The sequence below is a fragment of the Macaca mulatta genome, chromosome 2 (assembly GCF_049350105.2).
Source record: "Macaca mulatta isolate MMU2019108-1 chromosome 2, T2T-MMU8v2.0, whole genome shotgun sequence".
Lineage (NCBI taxonomy): Eukaryota > Metazoa > Chordata > Mammalia > Primates > Cercopithecidae > Macaca > Macaca mulatta.
In genome coordinates this window covers 152,947,607-152,970,883 of record NC_133407.1, presented here as the reverse complement: position 1 = coordinate 152,970,883, position 23,277 = coordinate 152,947,607, and the positions used below count along the sequence as shown (strand labels likewise).

At 46.4% G+C, this 23,277-nt stretch overlaps 1 protein-coding gene across 15 annotated transcripts in view; it reads left to right on the top strand.

Annotated features, from left to right (window-relative positions):
• Positions 1 to 22,718, top strand: part of XPC (XPC complex subunit, DNA damage recognition and repair factor) — a 33,486-nt gene extending 10,768 nt beyond the window's left edge. For 7 of the 15 annotated variants that reach the window (XM_077993517.1, XM_015130192.3, XM_077993522.1 and 4 more), the window contains 12 exons: positions 613 to 697; positions 2,275 to 2,432; positions 2,927 to 3,047; positions 8,319 to 8,408; positions 9,224 to 10,105; positions 11,575 to 11,735; positions 15,237 to 15,318; positions 18,915 to 19,049; positions 19,132 to 19,301; positions 19,845 to 19,938; positions 20,476 to 20,565; positions 21,694 to 22,718. In XM_077993517.1, the coding sequence (XP_077849643.1) occupies positions 613 to 697; positions 2,275 to 2,432; positions 2,927 to 3,047; positions 8,319 to 8,408; positions 9,224 to 10,105; positions 11,575 to 11,735; positions 15,237 to 15,318; positions 18,915 to 19,049; positions 19,132 to 19,301; positions 19,845 to 19,938; positions 20,476 to 20,565; positions 21,694 to 21,912 (2,287 nt within the window). In that variant the 3' untranslated portion in view covers positions 21,913 to 22,718. Of the gene's footprint in view, positions 1 to 612; positions 698 to 2,274; positions 2,433 to 2,926; positions 3,048 to 7,256; positions 7,422 to 8,318; positions 8,409 to 9,223; positions 10,106 to 11,574; positions 11,736 to 15,236; positions 15,319 to 18,914; positions 19,050 to 19,131; positions 19,406 to 19,781; positions 19,939 to 20,475; positions 20,566 to 21,693 lie in introns of all 15 variants that reach the window. The other 8 variants (XM_077993511.1, XM_015130191.3, XR_013414215.1 and 5 more) reach the window with 7 other exon arrangements.
• The last annotated feature ends 559 nt before the right edge of the window (positions 22,719 to 23,277 follow it).

Here is a 23,277-nt window from a genome sequence, read left to right as displayed (position 1 = left end):
AGTGCCCACCGTGGTAGGGAGCCCCTATCCTTCCCAGCATCCTGGAGTACCTCTGCAGCCTCTGAGGACCTGGGAATATGGAGCCTCTGATGGCTTGGGAAGTACACTGTGCGATGGGCACGTTACTAGGCACAGAAGAGGGAGATAATACAAATCATTCAAGAAGTGTCGAGTTGTCTTGAAAATTTATGGTATATAGACTGAAAGAGGTTTTACACTAGAACAGTGTCACGTAAATGACGGTGTGTTAATTTAACATTAATAAAGGTAATGGCTGCTAAGTAGAGAATCAGTAGTCGGAAGAGTTGGACAGCCAGAGAAGACATCCTGGAAAAAGTGAGCTTTGAGGCATGTAGGTGAGGTGTGGTCTGCTGTTGGTTGAGAGGACGGTTGTCTGGGTACAGAATGTCCCAGGCCAAGGTTTGCTGATGAGAAGGAGCCAAAGAGCCTACAGGAAATAGCTGGGTTGCAGATGGACTTGAGTAGCACAGCCTTGTGTAGGGAAACAGGGAGAATGATTCACTGTCATCCAAGGAGAAGGAATTGCCTGGGGGAGTGGAATCTGGTTTCAGTTCCCCACTTCATTCCCAGATTTTTCACTATGTGTTGCAGTGAAAAGATAAAACTGGAGTTTGAGACACATCTTCGGAGGGCGATGAAACGTTTCAATAAAGAGGTCCACGAGGACACACACAAGGTAAGGGCAAGGGATGATGGGGAAGGACTTTTCGTTGTCGGCGGTAAGAGCTTGTGCTCACCGAGGCTTTATTTCTGGCTTTGCTGCTCACTTTGTGGCCATGGCAAGTTTCTTACTCTCTCTGAGCATTTGTGTCCTCGTCGGGGAAGTGGGGGTAGTAATAGTGTCTGCCTGGGAGGGTGGTTGTGTATTATAGGTAAGGTAACTTACAGCACCAATGCCTGGCATGCAGCAGAGGCTAAATAACAAGTACTTGCCTTCCATCTCTCCTTTCAGTCATTTAATATCATTAATTCTAATCTCAGCTGCAGGCACTGGCTTTTAACTTTACCTGATAATTATTGAACACCTATACACACCTAGCAAGGTGCTTGGCGTGGTGGGGATAGAGACTTGGATAAAGCTTATTTCCTACAATTGAGGAGTATCTGATCTCTAGATGGAACATGGACTTCCAAACAGAGAAACTCAAGACTATGCCTAAAACAGTGAAAGAGATCAGCCTGGCTCTGTGGAGCTGGGCAAGGCTTTATGTAGGAGAAAGGATTAGAGCCGGGTCTAGGAGAAAAAGTTGAAGACTCTAGCCAAGTTGTGGAGGGGATGGCAAGGTGCCCAGCTCACCTGCGTGTGTGGAGTGTATAGGATGGGGGGTGGGGGTGAAGGGAGGGCAGGCTTTGGTTTCCCTTTGATGGATGGTGGGCTGCCAGAGAGGATAGCGATGGGGTGGGGGAGATGCTTTATGTGCAGCTGCTCCAGAAATCTAGAGGTGCAAGGACGGTGATGAAGTTAGAGAGGGTCGCCTCCTTCATCCAGGCCTGGGGCAAGAAATGAGACAGCTTTGTGCCTTTCACCTCTTGTTGGGTGCTGGAGGTGAAAGAAAGGGAAGATGACTCTCAGGTTTGAGACCTGAGTGAGGAAAGAGAGGCAGCACTATTGATTAAAATAGAGCGACTGTTAGTAGGGGAGGAGGAAGCCAAGGTTGAAGGGAAAATGACGCAAAGCAGTGTGTGAAAAGAGGGGAAGAGGCCATATAATCATTTTAGTAGGTGGATGAAGGGTGGGGTTTGGGGTCAGAGGAAGGGCGAAGATGTGGAGCCTGTGACAGAAGGTTGGGCTCAAACACCCAGGGAGGTGGTGAGAGCAGCCCAGTGAGCTACGTCCCACCACCGGCTTCCACAGGCTTCCAGCAGTCTCGCCAGCTCCACCTCACTTGCCTTTCCTCCTGATCTCGTGGAGCAAACCCCAGTTATGACAGCATTTCATCCAGAAATCTTTCAGTATGTATCTCTAAAAGACAAGACCAAAACAAAAACAGTTTGTATTTTGAAAACAAAGCAGTTTGTATTTTGAAGCTTTGAGTTTTGATGATTCCTTTGAAGGAATGAGTATACAGAGAGAAAAAGAGAGGGTGAAAGACAGGCTTGGGAAGTGGCCAATACTAGTATTTTTACTTTCTTATATGTAGAAATGGCAACACATATTTCTTGCCCACAGGATGTCTTGATTTTGGCAGCAAAAGTTCCTCCTGGTCTCTGGCCTGCCTTCCATGCTGCCCCTTCCTCCTTTCCTTTTTACAGGTTCACCTTCTCTGCCTGCTAGCAAATGGCTTCTATCTAAATAACATCTGCAGCCAACCAGATCTGCGTGCTATTGGCCTTTCCATCATCCCAGCCCACTTTACCAGAGTGCTGCCTCGAGATGTGGACACCTACTACCTCTCAAACCTGGTGAAGTGGTAAGGCCCTCCGCCTGTCCTGCAGAGGTGGGGAGTGTAGGATTTGTGTTCCTCTCAGAGGCTGTGTTCAGATCACTTCCACAGACCTTCCCTGAGGTGGTAACTATGGATCAGGTGGTGGGCATGGCATTGAAGATAGAGAAATGCCAGGCATGATCTTGCCCTGGTGTAGCTCCCAGACTGGTGGGGAGACAAATACATACCAGGTAATTACAGGGTGGCATGAGGAGTGCCCTGAAAGGGGTGTTCTGGGAACTGCATGCTCACAGTGCAGGGGTGCTTTTCTCAGCTGGGAGGTCTGGGAAGGCTCCCCAAGGAGGTAAAGTCTGAGTTGGGTTTGCAGTGATGAAAGGAGTTAGCAAGACAGGCTGGGGAAAGTAGGACAGGGGCAGGCGGGTCTCACGATTCACTCCCTCTTTTGATTTTCTTGGCTGTAAATGAAGATTCCCATTTGCCCTGACCTCTGACACAAGGAATGCCTGCTTTCTCCCCAGGTTCATTGGAACATTTACAGTTAATGCAGAGCTTTCAGCCAGTGAACAAGATAACCTGCAGACTACATTGGAAAGGAGATTTGCTATTTACTCTGCTCGAGATGATGAGGAATTGGTCCATGTAAGTGATTCCTTCCAGATCACTGTTTTTTCTCAGTACTGTTAACTAATGATAATGGCAGCCATGTGCCAGATGCCATTCCAAGTGTGTTACCAACACGACCTCAGTCAGTCCTCGTAATGACGATAGCTGCTGAAGCTCAGAATAGCTACTTGATGCCTCTAAGATCTTTTCCTTGGTGAGCCTGAGAATCAAGATTGGGATTGGAGTCTGAGTGGCAGGCCTGCGTGCTTTCCTCCCTGTCACCTCTAGTGCTGGTGTACCAAAAAGCCCATAATTTTTGGTCAGATGTGCTAGAAATATTTTCATTAATTATTCCAATTTTGTCTTCAAAAGTCCCGAGGAAATGTTTTTTCACATGGGATGCTGAAGTCCTTGAGAACGTGTTTTTGTATCTCACATTTGGGTGATGACACTGGCAGGCAGCAGTGCAGTGAGGAGGGTTCTGTCCATAAAAAAGAATCGTGATAGCAGAGTGCTCCAGGGACAGGCAGGCTTTATCAAATGCCTATGGGCACCTGTAGGGAAGGCTGTGTCTGAATAAAACAAAAACAGAGATCGAAATGTGGTTTTATCCCTAGAAGATTCCTATTAATCCATACAGTTCAATCTGGAAGTCCCAGATTCTCTGGAGAAAAAGACCAGATTTTTCATATCTGTAGAGGCCAAATGGTTGACATCTTTAGTTCTCTTCTTCCATATTGCTTTTAAAAAGCCTAAGATATTTGGCAAGGCTGATAATGATGTTATAATATGCTGCCCAAAGAAAACTTTTTTTTTTTTTTTTTGAGACAGAATCTCTCTCTGCCACCTAGGCTGGAGTGCAGTGGTGCGATCTCAGCTCACTGCAACCTCCACCTCCCAGATTCAAGTGATTCTCATTTCTCAGCCTCCCATGTAGCTGGGATTACAGGTTCGCACCACCATGCCTGACTGATTTTTGTATTTTTAGTAGAGATGGGGTTTCACCCTTCACCCTGTTGGCCAGGCTGGTAACTCATTAATATTTTAGTATTGTCCTCCCAGACTTGCTTCCTGTGTATTTGTGTACATATGTATTTGTTTTATTTGTTTAAGCAAAATGGGATCATATAGCTTTTAAAGAGGGGGTACAATTCAGTGACCATTTAGTACGTTTACAGTGTTGTGCAACTACCACCTCTATTTCCAAAATGTTTTTGTGACCCCCATGGGAAACCCTGTATGTACCCATTAAATACCCCGTTGTTACCCCCGTCCCCGCTCATGGCAACCACCAATCTGTCTTGTGTCTCTGTGGATTTACCTATTCAGGATATTTAGTATAAAATAAATTATACACTATGTGGCCTTTTGTGCCTGTCTTTTGCATAGCATAATGTTTTCAAGATTCATGTGCATTTTAGCATATATCAGTATTTCATTAATATTTATGGCTGAATAAGATTCCATTACATGTATATATATTTTCTCTATCCATTGGTGGACATTTCGTTAGTTTCTACCTTGTGGCTGTTGTGAAGAGTGTTGTTAACAATGTCTGTACATATATTTGTTTACATACCCTGTTTTCAGTTCTTTTGGGTATATACCTAGGATTGAAATTGCTAGGTCATATGTATAGTCTATGTATAACTTTTGGAGAAACCACCAAACTGTTTTCTACGGTTACTCTACCATTTTACATTCCCACCAGCAATGAACAAGAATTCCAAATCTTTGCCAACACTTGGTTATTTTCCAATGTTTTGATTATAGCCATTATGATGGTTGTCAAGTGATACCTCATTGTGGTTTTGATTGCGTTTCTCCAATGACTGATGATGATGAGTGTCTTTTCGTGGGCTTCTTGGTCATTTGTGTATCTTTTTTGAGGACATGTCTATTCAAGTATTTGCCTATTTTTTAATTACGTTGCCTTTTTGTTGATGATTTGTAAGAGCTCTTTATGTATTCTGGATATTAGTTACCTATCAAAATACATGCTTTGCACATAGTTTCTCCCATTCTGTAGGTTGTGTTTTTACTTTCTTGATGAAGTCCTTTGATACACAAAAGTTTTGAATTTTGACAAAGTCTGAGTTACCTATTTTTCTTTTGCTCTTTGTGCTTTTGGTGTCATATCTAAGATTCCACTGTCAAATCCAAGGTCATAAAGATCGACCCTGTGTTTTCTTGTAAGAGATTTATAGTTACTGCTCTTACATACATTGAATATTTGCACATATCAGGTAGGTGTTCAACATCATTCTTATGCATGTGGATAGCCATTTGTCCCAGCATTATTTGTTGAAGAGACGATTTTTTCAGTGGGGCTTGGATGGTGTGGCATCCTTTTCAAAAATCAACTGGCCATAAACGTATGGGTTAATTTCCAGCCTCTCAATTCTATGTTATTGTTCTTATGCCAGTACAACAGTGTTTTGATCACTATAGCTTTGTAGTAAGTTTTGAAATCAGGAAGCCTCAGTGTAACTTTGTTCATTTACAGTATGCTTTGGTTATCTGGGGCCTCTTGCAATTCCATATGAATTTGATGATCTGTTTTTCCATTTCTGTGAAAAAGCTGTTGGAATTTTGATAGGGACTACTCTGAATCTGTAGATTAATTTATGTGCCATTACCATCTGGTTATTAGGTCTTCTAGTCCATAAGCATGGATGTCTCTCCTTTTATTTTTGTCTTTCTCAGCTGTATTTTGTAGTTTTCAGTGTACAGTCTTTCACCTCAGTTAAATTTTTTTCCTAGGTACTTTATTCTTCTTGATGCTGTTGGAAATGGCATTGTTTTCTTAATTTCTCTTTTAGATTGTTCATTGCAAATGTATGGAAACACAACTGACTTTTTTGTGTTGTCTTGTACCCTGCAGCTTTGCTGAATTCATTTATTAACTCTACTAGCTTTCTTGTTCGTTTATGTATGGGATCCCATATGGTATCTATAAGTAGATCATTTTACTTCTTCCTGTCCAGTTTGCATGCCTTTTGTGTCTTTTTCTTGCCTAATTGCTCTGGCTAGGATTTCAAGTACAGTGTTGAATAATGATCGTGACATCAGGCATCCTTCTTTTGTTCCTGATAATTCATGGGGAAAGCTTTCAGTCTTTCACCATTAAGTATCATGCTGGCTCTGGGTTATGATGTTGACTCAGTTTCCTTCTATTCCTAGTGTTTTGAATGTTTTTTTTTTTTCTCATGAAAGCCTGTGGGATTGTCTCAGATGCATTTTTCTGTGTCAGTTGAAATGGTCCTGGATTTTCTTTCCTTCATTCTTTTAATGTATATGTAATTGATTGATTTTCTTATGTTGAACCATCCTTGCATTCCTAGAATAAGTACTACTTGGTCATGTTGTATATGTCTTTTAATATGTTGTTTGATTTTGTTTATTAGTATTTTATTCAGGATTTTTGCATCTATATTCATCAATTGGTTTATTTTCTTGTGATGTATTTGTCTGGCTTTGGCGTCAGGGTAATGCTTGCCTCGTAGAATGAGTTAAAAAATGTTTCCTCTTCTAATGTTTGGAAGAGTTTGAGAAAGATTAAGGTAAATTCCCCTTCAGATGTTTGCTAGAATTCACCAGTGAGGTAATCTAGTCCTGGACTTTTCTTTGTTGGGAGGTTTTTGATTTCTGACTCGATCTGTTGTTACAGATCTGTTCAGATTTTTCATTACTTCTTGAGTCAGGTTTGGTCATGTGTATGTTTCTGGGATTTTGTCCGTTTTCTATACGTTATCTAATTTGTAGGGATCATACAGTTCTGTAACCTGATTTTTTTCCTCAGCAATGTACATTGATAGATTTCTTATTAAAGGTGGTGACTGTGTATGCTTGGGTAGCACTAGACTGTTTCCAGAGTCCTGTCAGCTACATTATCTTGTCTAATCCTCTTTAGAGTCGTGTGAGGAAGCTGAGGCAGGGATTATTCTAGATGCAGAAATCCAGGTGTAGGGAAGTCACTCAGCTAGTGGTGAACACTTAGTTATCCAGACTTCTGGACCTGTGCTCCTGTGCCATGCTGTACAATAAGAAACTGAGAAATTAATATTGGTACAATGCCATCAGCTAAACTACAGACATTATTTGGATTTTCCAAGTTTTCCTGCTGATATCCTTTTTCTATTCCATGATACTGGTTTGTATTTAGTCATCATGTCTCCTCCAGTGTGTGACAGTGTTTTGATCTTTCCCTGTCTTTCATGATCTTGACACTTTGGAAATTTTTAGCCGCAGAAGAAACAAGGCAAAAGCAATCATTTATCTCACCATAACATGGCTCCTCACACTGGACTTTCTCCTGAGGCTGTGGCAGTAATCAAGGAGAGATGCTGGGACCTGGAGACCCGTGTAGGAAGGCCTTGCCTGAGTACATTATCACTGTTGCCGCTGAAGGTCAGGTCCCCTGAGGGGCTCCCAGACTTCCAAGTTAACAGTGTTCAAAGCTGCAGACTCAGTTAAAGATTCAACGTGGGGAAAATTGGGAAACAGGGAACAGACTTAGGTGATCTGATGATAATGATATTTTCTACTAGTTCTTCCCAAAGTGGTATTTCATTTTATTATTTTAGTCACAAACGTAACACATATTGACTATAGAACAATCAGAAGATAGGTAAGCAGAGAAAAAAATCCTGTAAACACCCATAACCCAGTATGTGGATGCTTTTTCAAATATCCATGTATGTCTAAATTTATATTTACGTATTTTTTTTTTTTTTTTTTGAGGCGAAGTCTTGCTCTGTTGCCCAGGCTGGAGTGCTGTGGTGCGATCCCGGCTCACTGCAAGCTCCGCCTCCTGGGTTCACGCCATTCTCCTGCCTCAGCCTCCCGAGTATAGCTGGGACCACAGGCCCCTGCCACCACGACCGGCTAATTTTTTGTATTTTTAGTAGAGATGGGGTTTCACTGTGTTAGCCAGGATGGCGGCAATCTCCTGACCTCGTGATCCACCCACCTCGGCCTCCCAAAGTGCCAGGATTACAAGCGTAAGCCACTGCACCCGGCCGTATTTTGTCTTATAAAAATGTAATCACATCATACTTTTGAAAGGAAAAATTTTATTTTCCTTTAATATATGACGAGCATGTTCCTGTTCTTCTATGAAGATAAACCTCTGCATCACCATTTTTAACAGTGTCTGGAGTTTCCATTGCCCATTGCGTACTGTTAGAAAGTCTGGCTGTTTCCAACTTTTCCCTGTCTTGAACAAGCACCATAACAAACAACATTGAACTCATTACATCTTTAATTACTTTCTTAGGATAACTATGTTATTCCTTTTCATCATAGATATTCTTACTGATTCTCCGGGCTCTGCAGCTCTTGACCCGGCTGGTATTGTCTCTACAGCCAATTCCTCTGAAGTCAGCAGCAGCAAAGGTGAGGTGCTCAGGGCTGCCAGAGAAGAGCAGCAGTTGACAGGAAATTGTCACCCTTAAAAAAACTGATCATTATTGTATTTTTAAGAGCTGATATTCATGGAGTGTGGGTTCTTTCGAGCCTTGCACATACCCTGTGTTAGGGAAGACTCGGGCACATGAGTGGGTATCTGGCATCCTGAGCTTCATGTGTGCAGAGTGCTGCTTTTGTTTCTGTTGTGTAAATTGGGTGGAATGGTGCCTGTCCTCACTTGCTCCGTGAAGTGCTGATGAGTGAAGCACTGAGTTTTGAGGTGCTCTAGGTTAGCTTCAAAAAGCTAAATGCTATACTCATTGGAGTATTGGCATTATCTGAAGCCTGGTGGTCTAGAAGCTGATTTTCATAATATCTGTATTCTTAAAACTACAACTGTATTAAGTTCATACGTATTTGTTTGCAAAATGCTTATGTCCGAGGTGGGTAGTAGTACTGCTGAGGAAACTGAAACTTGGAAGTTAAATAATTTACATAACCAATAAGAGTTAGAACTGGAATTCAAACCCATGTTTGACTGTTTCCAAATCCCATGTTCTTTTCTCTTTACCGTTAGGGTGAAAATAATTATACTGTGGCCTTATCTAAATGCTACCGATTTTAGCCATACATGCATACAACCCTGAGGGATAGCTGGTTGATCACTGTCTGAGCTGGGGACATCTTGATGTATTGGTTCTCTAGCTAGTGAATTAACCCTATTAGATTACAGGATTTCTATCATATCCTTAGCAAAAGAGGGAAAAAAGGAAAGCAAAGCAAAATTTCTTACTCTGTTTAAGGGAAAGAAACCTTCCAAGGAGAGACTGACTGCGGATCTGGGAGGCTGCTCAGAAACTTCCAGCCAAGTTCTAGAAAACCACACCAAGCCAAAGACTAGCAAAGGAACCAAACAAGAGGAAACCTTTGCTAAGGGCACATGTAAGCCAAGTGCCAAAGGGAAGAGGAACAAGGGAGGCAGAAAGAAACGGAGGAAGCCCTCCTCCAGCGAGGAAGACCAGGGCCCAGGAGACAAGCAGGAGAAGGCAACCCAGCGACGTCCGCATGGCCGGGAGCGGCGGGTGGCCTCTAGGGTGTCTTATAAAGAGGATAGTGGGAGTGATGAAGCTGGCAGTGGCTCTGATTTTGAGCTCTCCAGTGGAGAAGCCTCTGATCCCTCTGATGAGGATTCCGAACCTGGCCCTCCAAAGCAGAGGAAGGCCCCCGCTCCTCGGAGGACAAAGGCTGGGTCCAAGAGTGCCTCCAGGACCCAATGTGGGAGCCATCGTAAGGACCCAAGCTTGCCAGTGGCATCCTCAAGCTCTTCGAGCAGTAAAAGAGGCAAGAAAATGTCCAGTGATGGTGAGAAGGCAGAAGAAAGGAGCATAGCTGGTGTAGACCAGTGGCTAGAGGTGTTCTGTGAGCAGGAGGAAAAGTGGATATGTGTGGACTGTGTGCACGGCGTGGTGGGCCAGCCTCTGACCTGTTACAGGTACGCCACCAAGCCCATGACCTATGTGGTGGGCATTGACAGTGACGGCTGGGTCCGAGATGTCACACAGAGGTACGACCCAGCCTGGATGACAGTGACCCGCAAGTGCCGAGTTGATGCTGAGTGGTGGGCAGAGACCTTGAGACCATACCAGAGCCCATTTATGGACAGGGAGAAGAAAGAAGACTTGGAGGTAAGGCCTTGGCTGCCAGGGGCTCTTAAGACCCAGTCAGGTTATTAAAATTATTCCTGTTTTTGAGCACCTTATATATGCCCAGCACTATGTTGGGTGTTTTTAGTGGGTTGTCTCATTTAATTGTCTCAGCAATATAAAGCTGGGGCAGTTGCTGCCTTAATTTTAGTGGTAAAAGTTGTGGAGATGAGAGATGAACTGCCATGGTGTTTGAGCCCAGGTCTGTGTGGCTTTGGAGCCTGTATACTATTAGTTATTGCCCAGTTACAAATTTGGAGCTTTAAAATAATTTATGCAAGTAATATAACTCAGACTGAGTGAAAGAAGGAATAGCCCATGGATATATTCTCCCCCTTCCCCCATCATGCGTGCATGTAAAGATGCATGTGCAAACACCCCTCATACATAGAACACTCACCTCCTGGGAAAGAGCGGTCTCGGAATGAGACAATATCTTCAGTCTATTGAGAAGGCAGATTGGGAGGCAGAGACTTCTAGAACATAACACAGCTATGTCACTTGATCCTAGAACCAGCACTTAACACCAGGAAGAGTGCCCGAGCCGCCTGTGTGTACGGCAGTGGTGGTGGTGGGTGGAGCTTGCCATTTCTACACAGGAACATGCCCAGATTTGTCACAGGTTTATTTCCAATCACTCAGGATAGGTAATTTGCAGATTTATTAATCCTTTCCTATAGGAGTGCAGTGCATCCCACATGGAGTGTTTGCTCCAGGGGTGTTCTTGGTTCATTTTACCTAGTAATGACGGGTTAAGTGGAAATTATGCAGATGGTATTGTAACTAATGTACCTAAAGCTTAGTGGAAGCTGAACATGCAGCGTCCTCTCCTATCAGCAACTCCACATTGCCAGTCCTTACTAGTCTGTTGGGGTTTTTGAAGAAATGCCAAGGGCAAGCCTAAGAGAGCCTGGTGAACAGGGTGACTTAAAGCAGTGAATTGCCTACTGAGCAATGAGCAATCTTAGAGAAGGGCAGAGAGAACACTGTCAGAGTGGACCAAGAGAAAAGTCGCAGGGTGAGAACCACTGCTCTCAATTTCCTGTGAGAGCCGGCAGATAAGCTCACGCTCTTCTTAGAAGAGGATTGTCCCTTTGAGATAAGACCTTCTTACTGAAGAGCACTGTGTGTTTTTCTTCCTTGCAGACCTTTAACAGAGCAGGCGCTGATCTGCTGGGGCTGGGTTAGGCATCTAAGCATTCAAATAGGTTAGACAACTTTTTGAAGTTGCCACAAGCCACAGATTTATTTGATTCTTTTTAGCTTTTGATTCATCTGTGACCGACTTACTGGCCGGAGCTACAGATGTGATGTTACAAAAATCATTAGTGTTCATGAAACCTTGGATCCACCACCTGTTGTCAGAACAACTTAGTCTAAGGATCATCTCCCTCAAACTTCATTTCCTCTTCTAAATAACATGCTCAACTTTGCCTGTCTGGCCTTTGCAGTTTCAGGCAAAACACATGGACCAACCTTTGCCCACTGCCATTGGCTTATATAAGAACCATCCTCTGTATGCCCTGAAGCGGCATCTCCTGAAATATGAGGCCATCTATCCTGAGACAGCTGCCATCCTTGGGTATTGTCGTGGAGAAGCGGTCTACTCCAGGTGCGTGAGGCAGCCTGGTTGGCCTCAGGGGCTTCCTGGTGGTGTGGGATTAACAGCCTTCTTCCTGGGCAAAGGGTGCTGATGGGAGCTCATCTGACTTATCAGTGTTCTCAGGCTAAGCCAGTGTGCGTGTGCTGTGTGTGTGTGATGTGTAGGAGAGAAGAAAATTTGAAAATTAAAACAGGGATTAAAAGAATGGCAGGGGAAAAACAGTTACAAAGGAAAAGAAAATACAAAGTAGGAAAAATAAAATTTAAGATAGGGCAATATAAAACACGCCCCACAAGTACAAGTCAAAAACATACAAAAGGAAGGAACAAAGGATTTGATTATGGAAGTTAAAAGTGAGTGGATTTTTCATGGGTACAGAGCTCTGTTTGGCATGAAAAAGTTCTGGAAATGGATGGTGGTAATGGTTGTACAATGTTGTGAATGGACCTAATGCCACTGAACTGCACACTTAAAAATGGTTAAAATGGTATATTTTATGTGACTGTATTTTATACCACAGTAAAAAGAAATAGCTAAAAAAGGAGTGGAATAAGAGCAAAAAATGAGTAAAATATATATAAAATTAAAATTGAAAAATGTTAATACAATTTTGAGGTAAGAAAAAAATAGATACAGGAATTTTGAGAAATGGGAATAAAAAGCAAGTAAAATAAGTAATTTTAAAAGACATGGGATGTACAAGACCAAGAAATAGGAGATGTTCTTAAATGAGAAAACAGGAAGTAAAGAAAACAGAAAAAGGAAGCATAGGGAAACCCACATGAGAGTGGGTGATTTGAGTCCTCCCACTGGGGATGACTTCCTGCTTGTCAGCCCCCTGTGGGAGTCATACTGGACCCTCTCTTCAGGGCTCTGCCCTGTCTTGGAGCTTTTTGTTTGATGTCGGGGGCATGCCGCCCTGGGCAGGGGCAGGGCTTTGTTGTTCTAGGACTTTAGCACCCAGCAGTCAAAGGCAGCAGGGGGCCTGGGCTGCCCTGATAGAGGCTTCCTCTTGTCGGTATGTATAGTAGTTGGGAGAAAGACTGTTGGGAAGAGAGTGCTGGCGTCGTCCAGGGGCACCATGTCAGTGATAGAAGGAAGCATTAGAGGTGCATATTTATTGATTTTTTTAAATTGTGGCAAAATATATGTAACATAAAATTTACCATCTCAACCTTTTTAAGTGTACAGCCTACAGCATTAAGCACATTCACAGTCATCCAGCCATTACCACCATCCATCTCCAGATTTCTTTTCCTCTTCCCAAACCAAAACTCCGTCCCCAACAAAAACTCCCCATTCCCCTTCTCCAGCCCTGCACCCACCATTCTCCTTTCTGTCTCTGAGTGTGCCTACTATAGGGACCCATGTAGGTGGAATCATGCGGTATTTATAGTCATATTGTGACTGGCTTATTTCACTTAGCATAATGTCCTCAGGGTTCATCCATATTGTATGTAGCAAGGAAAGTTTAGGAATTTCCTTCCTTAAATTTTAGGCTGAAACTCCATTGTGTAGGCAGACCACATTTTGCTTGTGCCTTCATCCATCAGTGGGCACTTGGCTTGTCTCCACCTTTTGGCTGTTGTGAATTATGCTGCTGGGAACATGGGTGTGCAGATAACTTTTGAAGATTCTGCTTTCAGGTTTTTTTTTTTTTTTTTTTTTTGGTATATACCCAGTGCAATTACTAGGCCAGATAGTAATTCCCATCATTTTTTAGGAACCACCTTACCATTTCCACAGCAGCTGCACCCATTTTACATTTTCACCAACAGTCCACAAGGTCTCCACTTTCTCCACATCCTCACTGACACTTGTTACTTTCTGTGTTTTGGTAATAGCCATTTTAATGAGTGTGAAAAGGTTAGAAGTTCACATTTATTCCAAGAGGACTGTGACCACTTCCTTGCTGTTTTCCTTAGGAAGATGTCCAGATGCTGCCTGTCAACCCCTAAGACCCCTTTTTTACCCGCTCCTGTCTGAAGACCACACCATTACATAATCACTCCTCTGGGCAGTCAAAGATGTTCCCCCCCCCGGCAGTGGGAGCATGAGTGGAGCTTTGAGCTCTGGCAGGTTGATGCTACTGGCAGAAGCGCTGCTCTGGCACTCAGGAAATGTCCGGTCCTCCCAGCAACCATGTGTGGTAGAAAGGACAAGCTCACTGTCCCTAGTTGATAGGCGAGGACACAGGTGCTCCTTGACTTAGGATGAGGTTGGATCTCCATAAACCCGTTGGAAGCTGAAAATAGGATATCCTAAGTTGAGAATGCATTTAATATACCTAACCTGCCCTAACTGGACCTCATGTAGGTGGAATCATACGGTATTTATGGTCATTTTGTGACTGGCTTATTTCACTTAGCATAAAGTCCTCAAGGTTTACTCCTGTTGTATGTAGCATGGGTCATAGCTTAGCTGAGCCTCCCTTAAACGTGCTGAGAACACATTAGCCTCCAGTTGGGTACAGTTATCTAACACAAAGCCTATAATGAAGTACTGAATATCCATGTAATTTATTGAATACTGAAAATGAAAAAGAGAATAGTTGTATGGGTACTTGAGGTACAGTTTCTCCCGAGTGTATATTGCTTTTGCATTATCATAAAGTTGAAAAATCTTGAATCAAACCATTGGACGTTGGGCACTGTCTGTACTGAGGCTCAGGAAGGTAAAGTGACTTGTCCAGATGGCCCAGCCAGGAAGTGGCACAGGTAAGATTCAACCTCCATCCATTGTGCTGTGCTGAAATTCAGCCTCAGATTCCCTTGTGGGTAAGGGCCTGAACCTGCACTAGGAGGAAATGGGGTGCCCTTGCTCATTGGAGCCGCTCCCTGGACAGAGTGAAGGGGTGCAAACTAGATGGGCGTGCCCTATTAAAGATGGCTTGGCAAGGGAGGGGTTGAGCCTCATTGGAAAGTAGACTTGCACGGCTTTGGTGAGCTCTTAGCTCTGGAGGAAGAGTGAAGCCAGAGGATCTTTGCCTGCAGGGATCATTTGACTGTTCCATGTGCATGTGTCTTGGTTCTGTGATAGCTTATTAGCTTATTATAGTTGGTTTCTCTGCAGCCTTCCTTTGGGTTCACTGTCCTCTCCTCTGGACACTTCCCCCCACATGGTGTTAATAGCAGATCAGAGCCTCAGCAGGTGCTTGCTTGGTGGTGGTAGTAAACGTGAGTAACTGCCTGCACACAGTGGCCTTTACCCCATCCTGATAGGCTGTAGCTGGAGCTCTCACAGGCTCTGGACACCAGAGGAGAGGAAAACCTATAAAGGGGAGGAGTGGTGGAGGCAAGGCACGAAGGCTGCAGAGTAACTCCATGCAAATTAGGGTTTGTAAGTGGACACATCCCCCAAAAGACAGGCAGTCCACATTTGAGGCTGTTTGGCTAGCACAGCTCCTTTGGGCCCCCTAGGAACCTGGCCTGCTTCAGGGTGGCAGAACCTGAGGAGGGAGCCTGCAGGGCCCCTCTGAGTTTGCCTTTGTGTCCTGTGTTCATTCCGCAGGGATTGTGTGCACACTCTGCATTCCAGGGACACGTGGCTGAAGAAAGCAAGAGTGGTGAGGCTTGGAGAAGTACCCTACAAGGTAACTGGAGCTGGAGGGTCCCAGCGGGGAGTGGTGACGCAGGACTGTAGCTGAGTGGGAGAACTGGGGGCAGAGAAGTGATGATGAGGAGCCTCCCAGTGTCCTGCCCAGGATCCTGATCAGAAATGTCTCACTTTCTCGGTTTGAGCAGGATTCAAGGAGGAGAGAAACATATCTTTAAATTGTCTTATTAATAAGACATTTGTAAGAAATTGATCTTCCAAAACAGAAAAGAAATCTAGGCCAAATAGTAGGCCTCAGACTCCTTATGTGAGTTCAAAGGTTCTACAGGTTGGAATTGAGTTACTGGATGGTCCTGGGAGGTCAAAGCCCTGCTTTATAGCAGCACGTTCTCCAGTCAGATTATCCTTCTGTTTGGCAGTTCTCCGAGCATTTTGCATGTGTGTGTTCTCTGTTGCCTCAAAAGCCATAGGAATTGGCATTATGATGCCCATTTTACAGATGAGAAAACTGAAGCTCAGGGCAAGTGACTTGTCCAAGTCCCCACAGTTAGAAAAATGGCAGAGCAGAGCCCAGGTGAGAATCCCAGGGTCTGCCTTGAAGCCAGTGCTCCTTTCACACTGTGCTGCGGTATTGTTAGACTGGTTGCTCTTGAGGAACACGAACCGAGCGAGGTCCCACAGAGACTATTCACAGGACACACAGCTCAGTACGACCAGCAGAGTAAAGTGGCCGATCACAGAGACCATTTACTTCTCATCAGACCCCAGGAGTCCTTGGGGGTTGCAAGACTCCGGGAAGCTGGGTGGGGGGTGGAGGGGCCTCCGCTTAGTGGGAAGGGCTGTAGGTGCTGGTCGCAGTCACTGCCAGCAACAGGCTGGAGTGTGTGATGCCCCTTGCCCGGGCCTGCAGGGCTGCTGAGGATTTTCTCTGCACCATCTCACCTGTCTTTCATGCTGGAACCAGCATAGCACTGTCCAGTTGAAATGTAACATGAGCCACACATTTAAATTTTTTAGTAGCTACATTAAAAACCAAAAACAGTTGGAATTTTAACATTAAAATATATCCAGATATATCTAAAATACTATTTCAGCAGTAAGAAATATTTTAAAGTGTTGAGATACTTAAATCCATTTTGTTCCTAACTCTCTTTAATCCTTTGTGTTTTTGACTTTCTAAATCCATTTTGTTCCTAAGTCTCTCTAATCCTTTGTGTTTTGACTTTCTGTACCTCAGTTCAGACCAGCCACATTTCAGGTGTGCAGTGGCCACATGTGACTGGTGGCTGTCATGGTAGCACAGTTCTGGAATAATCCCAAATCTCTCAAATTTACCTCTTGTTCTGATCCCCACCACCCCAACTCCTGCCTCAGTATCTTTTGCTTGGGCAACAGCCACAGCCTCCATTCCAGCCTGAATCCATTCCCCTGTCAGTCACTAGGCTCTTTCTGTGCGTTCCAGCCGTCCTTGCCCCACCCTGGCCAGCGCCTTTAGTCCGAGTCCCGCACCCTCCCCATGGTGCAAAGTGATGTTCTGGTGCTTACTGCCTCTGCATTCCAAAGGACTTCAGAGGCCCCAGGTCCCAGTGTTCTCCCACCTCTGTGTCCTTTGGGGTCCAGCCCTGTTCTCTTGGGCAACTCCTTGCCCCTTTAAGCCTCTGCTCAGGCAGGACCTGTTCTGAGCAGCCTTTTTGCCTCCACTGTCCTCAGGGCTGGGCAAGAGCTTGCCTCTGAGCTCCCGTTCCACCCTGTACTCTTCACGCTGAGTTGTAGCTGTGTCTCTTCCCCTGCAGGAGCCTGAGCTCCTAAGAGAAAAGACTGTCCCCGCTCTGTCCCTCCTTCATGACTGGGTCATGGCCTGGTTTCCAAGAGATCCCAGTGGAAGTTTACTGAACAGTGCTGGGTGAATGGCTTCTCAGAAAGGGATGGTTGTCGGAACTCAGAGTCCCTCAGTCCCTGAAGCGGTGACAGAGAGGGTGCGCCCAGAGACAGTGGCAGGAACGGACATGAGAGCTCACAGGCCACCCCCAACCTGGGGAATGGTTTTTCACATTTTTAAAGGGCTATAAGAATGAGAAGAATAGGCTGGGCACGGTGGCTCACACCTGTAATCCCAGCACTTTGGGAGGCCGAGGCGGGTGGATCACAAGGTCAGGAGATCGAGACCATCCTGGCTAACACAGTGAAACCCTGTCTCTACTAAAAATACAAAAAATTAGCCAGGCGTGGTGGCGGGCGCCTGTAGTCCCAGCTACTCGGGAGGCTGGGGCAGGAGAATGGCGTGAACCCAGGAGGCGGAGCTTCCAGTGAGCTCAGATTGCGCCACTGCACTCCAGCCTAGATGACAGAGCGAGACTCCGTCTCAAAATAATAATAATAATAATAATAAGAAGAAGAATAAAGAATATGTGATGGAGGCCACACATGACCCTTTACAGAACGAGCTTGTGGGCCCCTGCACTAGAGGAAGTCTGTACGTCCAGGCCCAGGGGCCAGCCCTCAGCTGCATGCCCATGCCTGCCTCCTCTAAGAGTTACGTGACTCTGTCCTTGCCGGTCCTGCACCCCTCTCACCATGTCACTCCCCAGGGAAGATCTTGGCCTTGGCCACTGCACGCTGTTGGGGAGCACACTGGGGGTCCTGAACTGTCAGTGCTTTCCAGGGCATGTGAGCAGACATAGGTTATATGTTGAGACATAGGCTCTTCTGATGGCCAGTTACCTAAATTGTAAATCCTGGTTCTTGTCACTTATCAGCCATCGGCTCCTAAGACCTAGCTTGTGGGTTTGTTGAAAAAATTAAATAAGTTAATGACATATAAAGCACTGAAGATAGGCTGGGCGCAGTGTTTCATGCTGTAATTCCAGCACTTTGGGAGGCCAAGGCAGGTGGATCATTTGAGGTCAGAAGTTTGAGACCAGCCGGGTCAACATGGTGACACCCCATCTCTACCAAAAATATAAAAATTAGCTGGGCATGGTGGCAAGTGCTTGTAGTCCCAGCTACTCAGGAGACAGGCATGAGAATCACTTGAATCTGGGAGGTGGAGGTTGCAGTGAAGTGAGATCACGCCAGTGCATTCCAGCCTGGGCAACAGTGAGTCTCCATCTCAGGGGTGGCGGCGGGGGAAGCACCGAAAATAGTGCCTGGGACAGAGAACGCTCTATAAATGTTAGCTAGTGCTTGTAGTAAGAAAAGGGGAGCAGCCGGACACAGTGGCTCACGCCTGTAATCCCAGCCCTTTGGGAGGTTGAGGCGGGTGGATCACCTGAGGTCAGGAGTTCAAGACCAGCCTGGCAAACATAGTGAAACCCCGTCTCTACTAAAAATACAAAAATTAACCGGGCGTGGCGGCGGACACCCAGCTACTTGGGAGGCTGAGGCAGGAGAATTGCTTGAACCCAGGAGGCAGAGGTTGCAGCGAGCCAAGATTGCACCACTGTACTCCAGCCTGGGTGACAGAGTAAGACTCCATCTCAAAAAAAAAAAAAAGGGAGAAAAAGCACCCCAGCTGGTAGGCATGTTGTGAGGGTTCACTGGGTACCAGGCATGCAGCACTGAGCATGGTGCCGGGCCTGGTGCCAAGGAACTGGTCACCTTTGTTGTCAACTGTGGCCGTGTCCTCTGGTGCAGATGGTGAAAGGCTTTTCCAACCGTGCTCGGAAAGCCCGACTTGCTGAGCCCCAGCTGCGGGAGGAAAATGACCTAGGCCTGTTTGGCTACTGGCAGACAGAGGAGTATCAGCCCCCCGTGGCCGTGGACGGGAAGGTAAGGGCAGCATCAGAAGGGGTCAGGACCAGGCTACCTTGTTCCCCTGCTGGCCAAATCCTGACGTGCTTACCCGCCACAGGTGCCCCGGAACGAGTTTGGGAATGTGTACCTCTTCCTGCCCAGCATGATGCCTATTGGCTGTGTCCAGCTGAACCTGCCCAATCTACACCGCGTGGCCCGCAAGCTGGACATCGACTGTGTCCAGGCCATCACTGGCTTTGATTTCCATGGCGGCTACTCCCATCCCGTGTGCGTGAGGGGCCTTCGATGGAGGCTAAACAGAGGGATGGGGAGGGGTGGCTCCAGAGATTGGGATGGAAAGCTGGCATGGGGTTACTGGGAGTTGAGGCCTGGTGGCTCCAGTTTTCAGGAGGTTACACTGGATTTGCAAAGTCAGTGCTTTACCAATTCTGGCTTGCCTCCAGAGGGAACAGAGCCAATGAAACTGGCATCCTAATGCTGAATTAAAACATTCTTCCCAGGTTCAGGGACTCACAGGCTAGTGAGCAAAAAACAGTCAGTGTCCTTCCTGGGCAGCTGGTTAGTGAGCTCTGTTCTCTGATGGGCAAGGCTGGATAGGGGCTTTCACCCCAGTTTTCTTAGGCAGAATCTGGGGAGGATTTTCCACAGGCCTGCCTTCTGCACGGAGGGTGTGGGACACTGGCTGACCCGAGACATCCTTCAGGACCCTTGGTGCTCAGATGTGGCCCACTGTCTTCTGCAAACCAGGGAGGGAGGAGAGGCAGAGCAGGCAGCAGGCTCAAGGGTTGACATCGCGTTGTGTCCCCACAGGACTGATGGATACATCGTCTGTGAGGAATTCAGAGACGTGCTCCTGACTGCCTGGGAAAATGAGCAGGCAATCATTGAAAAGAAGGAGAAGGAGGTAAGCACATAGGCAGGACTGAGGGACAGCAGAAGCAGGAAGCGACACTCAGCGAGTGGCTTCTTCCCTCCCCAGGCCGCGTCCGTGTTCCCAGGCCCTTCCCAACCCTCTCTGACATCATGACAGGCACCGGAGGGAGTGAGCACTGAATACAGCAGGCTCCTGCCCACCCCGCAGACTCACTGTCACTGTCCCTGAGGAGCCTGGGTCCGGGCTCTGGGTTCTACTGCCCCTGCTGCCCACACCTGCCTCTGTCTTGAATCGCCTGTGTCCAGGTTCTGGAAGACCTCACTTACTAAAGATTTTGGAGTCAGTAATGATTAAAAAGTTTTCTGTTTTTGTGGCTTTCAGGTATAGTACATCACTTGGTAAATCAGATCAATTTTTTGGAAGTGAGACTTGGTTAAGGAGAGGCTGTATCTTAACTTAAAATCGTGTATATATCTATCTGTCTTTATGTTCACAGTTTCCATCTTAATATTTTTCCTGAAAATGTCAGTGCTTAAGACTTTTCTCCCACTTCATTTTTGCCTGCAGAAAAGGGAGAAGCGGGCTCTAGGGAACTGGAAGCTGCTGGCCAAAGGTCTGCTCATCAGGGAGAGGCTGAAGCGTCGCTACGGGCCCAAGGTCAGTGCAGGTTCTTTGCAGAGAAGACAAGCCCAGGGTCAGTTTCCTGGAGATGCAGCTCAGAAAGGCCTGGCCCAGATTCTGCCCCAGCATCACGTCAGGGATAGCTTTGTGTTAGGACACCTCCGTCCTCTGTCTCCAAGTCCCCTTGTTTTTACCTTGTTGGGAGAGGTGTCCCTGGAGTGAGGCCTCAGCTGGCTCTTCTGCCCCAAGCCCTGTCCCAGTGTCCCTGTTTCTACTGTCCACATGAGTGTTGCCATGGGTCTGATTTGGTGCTGAACACATAGGGAGAGCCAAGTGTCCTGCATTTGGGGCACCCTTCCGCCTTCCAGTGTTCCCAGTGCCTGTGACCATCCTGCAGGCCTGCAGTGGCCTGCTCAGTACCTCTCACAGCACCTGCCATGTCCCAGGCCAGGCTTGGATACAGGTGTGAATTTGACATGCAGCCCTCAAGGGGGCCCTTCCCTGAGGCAGACGGACCCGAGGCCCAGTTACATGGTATAGTCAGTGCTGTGTCAGACACAGCAGAAACTGCTCTGGCATGTTTTGTTCCCTCTCTCCAGCCCTCTGTGCTGCCTGTTTGCCTTTAAACATTTTTTTGTCACGCTCCTCATTCCAGTCCCTCTGGTGGACAGAAAGCCCTTCATCTGGCTTTATGTTCTGACTAGCTCTTTGCCACCTTCTCCATCCAAACCCTCCCCAGCCTTCCCAGCTGGCAGAGTGCCGCCTCAGATCTTAGGGCTCCGAGGGCTGAACTGTGCATCTGGCCCGTTCAAAACATCATGTGCTTTCGTCCAGAAATGAGATAGCAAATGCAAAGCACGGATGACAGGCATCCCCAGATGCAGCATTGTGCTCCTAGAGGGCAGCTTCCTGCCCGGCCATCATCCTTGTGTTCCCCAGCACTCAGCTCATAGCAGGTGCTCTGGTGTCTGCTTGGATGCACCCCAGGCTAGGGAAGGCTCAGTAAGAAGAGTCTGGGCTCTCTTCCTGCCCCGTCCCATGCCCTCGTCCTCCCAGAGTTACAGAGTTTAGGGCAGGCTGGGAACTTGCTGCCTCTTCATGGGGCTTCCTGGTATCTGGTTACTGACCCTGGCCTGTATCCTCCCACCACTGCCACCTGACCAGAGTGAGGCAGCAGCTCCGCACACAGATGCAGGAGGTGGACTCTCTTCTGATGAAGAGGAGGGGACCAGCTCTCAAGCAGAAGCAGCCAGGATACTGGCTGCCTCCTGGCCTCAAAACCGAGAAGATGAAGAAAAGCAGAAGCTGAAGAGTGGGCCCAGGAAGACCAAAAGGGAAAAGAAGGCAGCAGCTTCCCACCTGTTCCCATTTGAGAAGCTGTGAGCTGAGCACCCACTACGGGGGCGCCCACCACTTGCTGCTGCCCCGCTACAGGCCCCACACCTGCCCCAGGCATGCCCAGCCCCCGGTGGTGGGGGCTTCTCACTGAGAAGGCAAACTGAGGCAGCATGCACGAGGCAGGGCCAGGGGAGAGGAGACCAAGCTGAGGAGGTGCTGCAGGTCCCACCTGGCCCCAGCCCTTGTCAGATCCACCCAGGGTGAAGCCTTCAAAGCTTTTTGCTACCAAAGCCCACTCACTCTTTGAGCTACAGAACACTTTGGCGGGAGATACTGTCCTTCCTCCTAGACCTGTTTTTTCCATCTTTGGAAACATCAGTTTTTGTATGGAAGCCACTGGGAGATTTCTGGATGGTGGTGCATCCATGAACGTGCTGATCCTTTCTTCCAGTTAGAGTCTTCATCTGTCCGACAAGTCCACTCGCCTCGGTTGCAGACCTAGGACCCTTTATCTGCAGGCCGCTTACCTTCCCCTGAGTCAGGCTTACTAATGCTGCCCTTGCTGCCTCTTTGCAGTAAGGGAGAGAGCAGAGAAATACAGGTCATCTCAGATTATGGAATTGCTGGGATCTAGTTTTCCAAGTAACATTTGCGGTGGCAGAAGCCTACAAAAGAGCTAAAATCAGGAAAGAAAAGGAAAAATACGAATTGAAAATTAAGGAAATGTTAGTACAATAGATCAGTGTTAAACTAGATTCTATTCATTACTAGATAAAATGTATAAAGCTATCTGTACTAAGGAGAAATAACTTTTATAACATTTTGAGAAAAAAATAAAGTGTTTATCTAAAGATTTGGCTCTATATTTTCTTTCAGATTTTTTTTTTAAAGATGGGGTCTTACTGTGTTGCCCAGGCTGGACTCCTGGGCTTGAGTGGCCCTCCTGAGCGCTTTACCTCAGCTGGCCCTCACAACCACTGTGTGTGGTGGAAAGGCATTGTTCGGGAAACAGTCCCAGCTCCCCAGGACTGCAGGCACCCACACACCACTGCCTGTGCCCAGCTTCTTTCAGATTTACATCAGTAAGAACACCCAGGTAACAGAGCAGTTTGTTCATACGTTGAGACAGCGTGAAAGATTCTATTTTGTTTTCATGTAGGCTGGGAATTCATTACATATGGAATTTTTCTGTGTTTAGTGAAGAGATCTTAAAAGGAGCCATTAAAAATCTGAGTCACTTTTATCCAAGGGAAACAAACAAAACACTTGGGTTATGACTCATATGTGGCAAGAGGCTGGCTGGAACCTCTTGTTGAGAAACAGACTGGGGTTGCTATGGAAACTAGTCTCAGACTTCCTCACCAGAGCTCGGCCCTCCTAGAGGCAACTTGTTTTCTGTTTGTTTTTTTT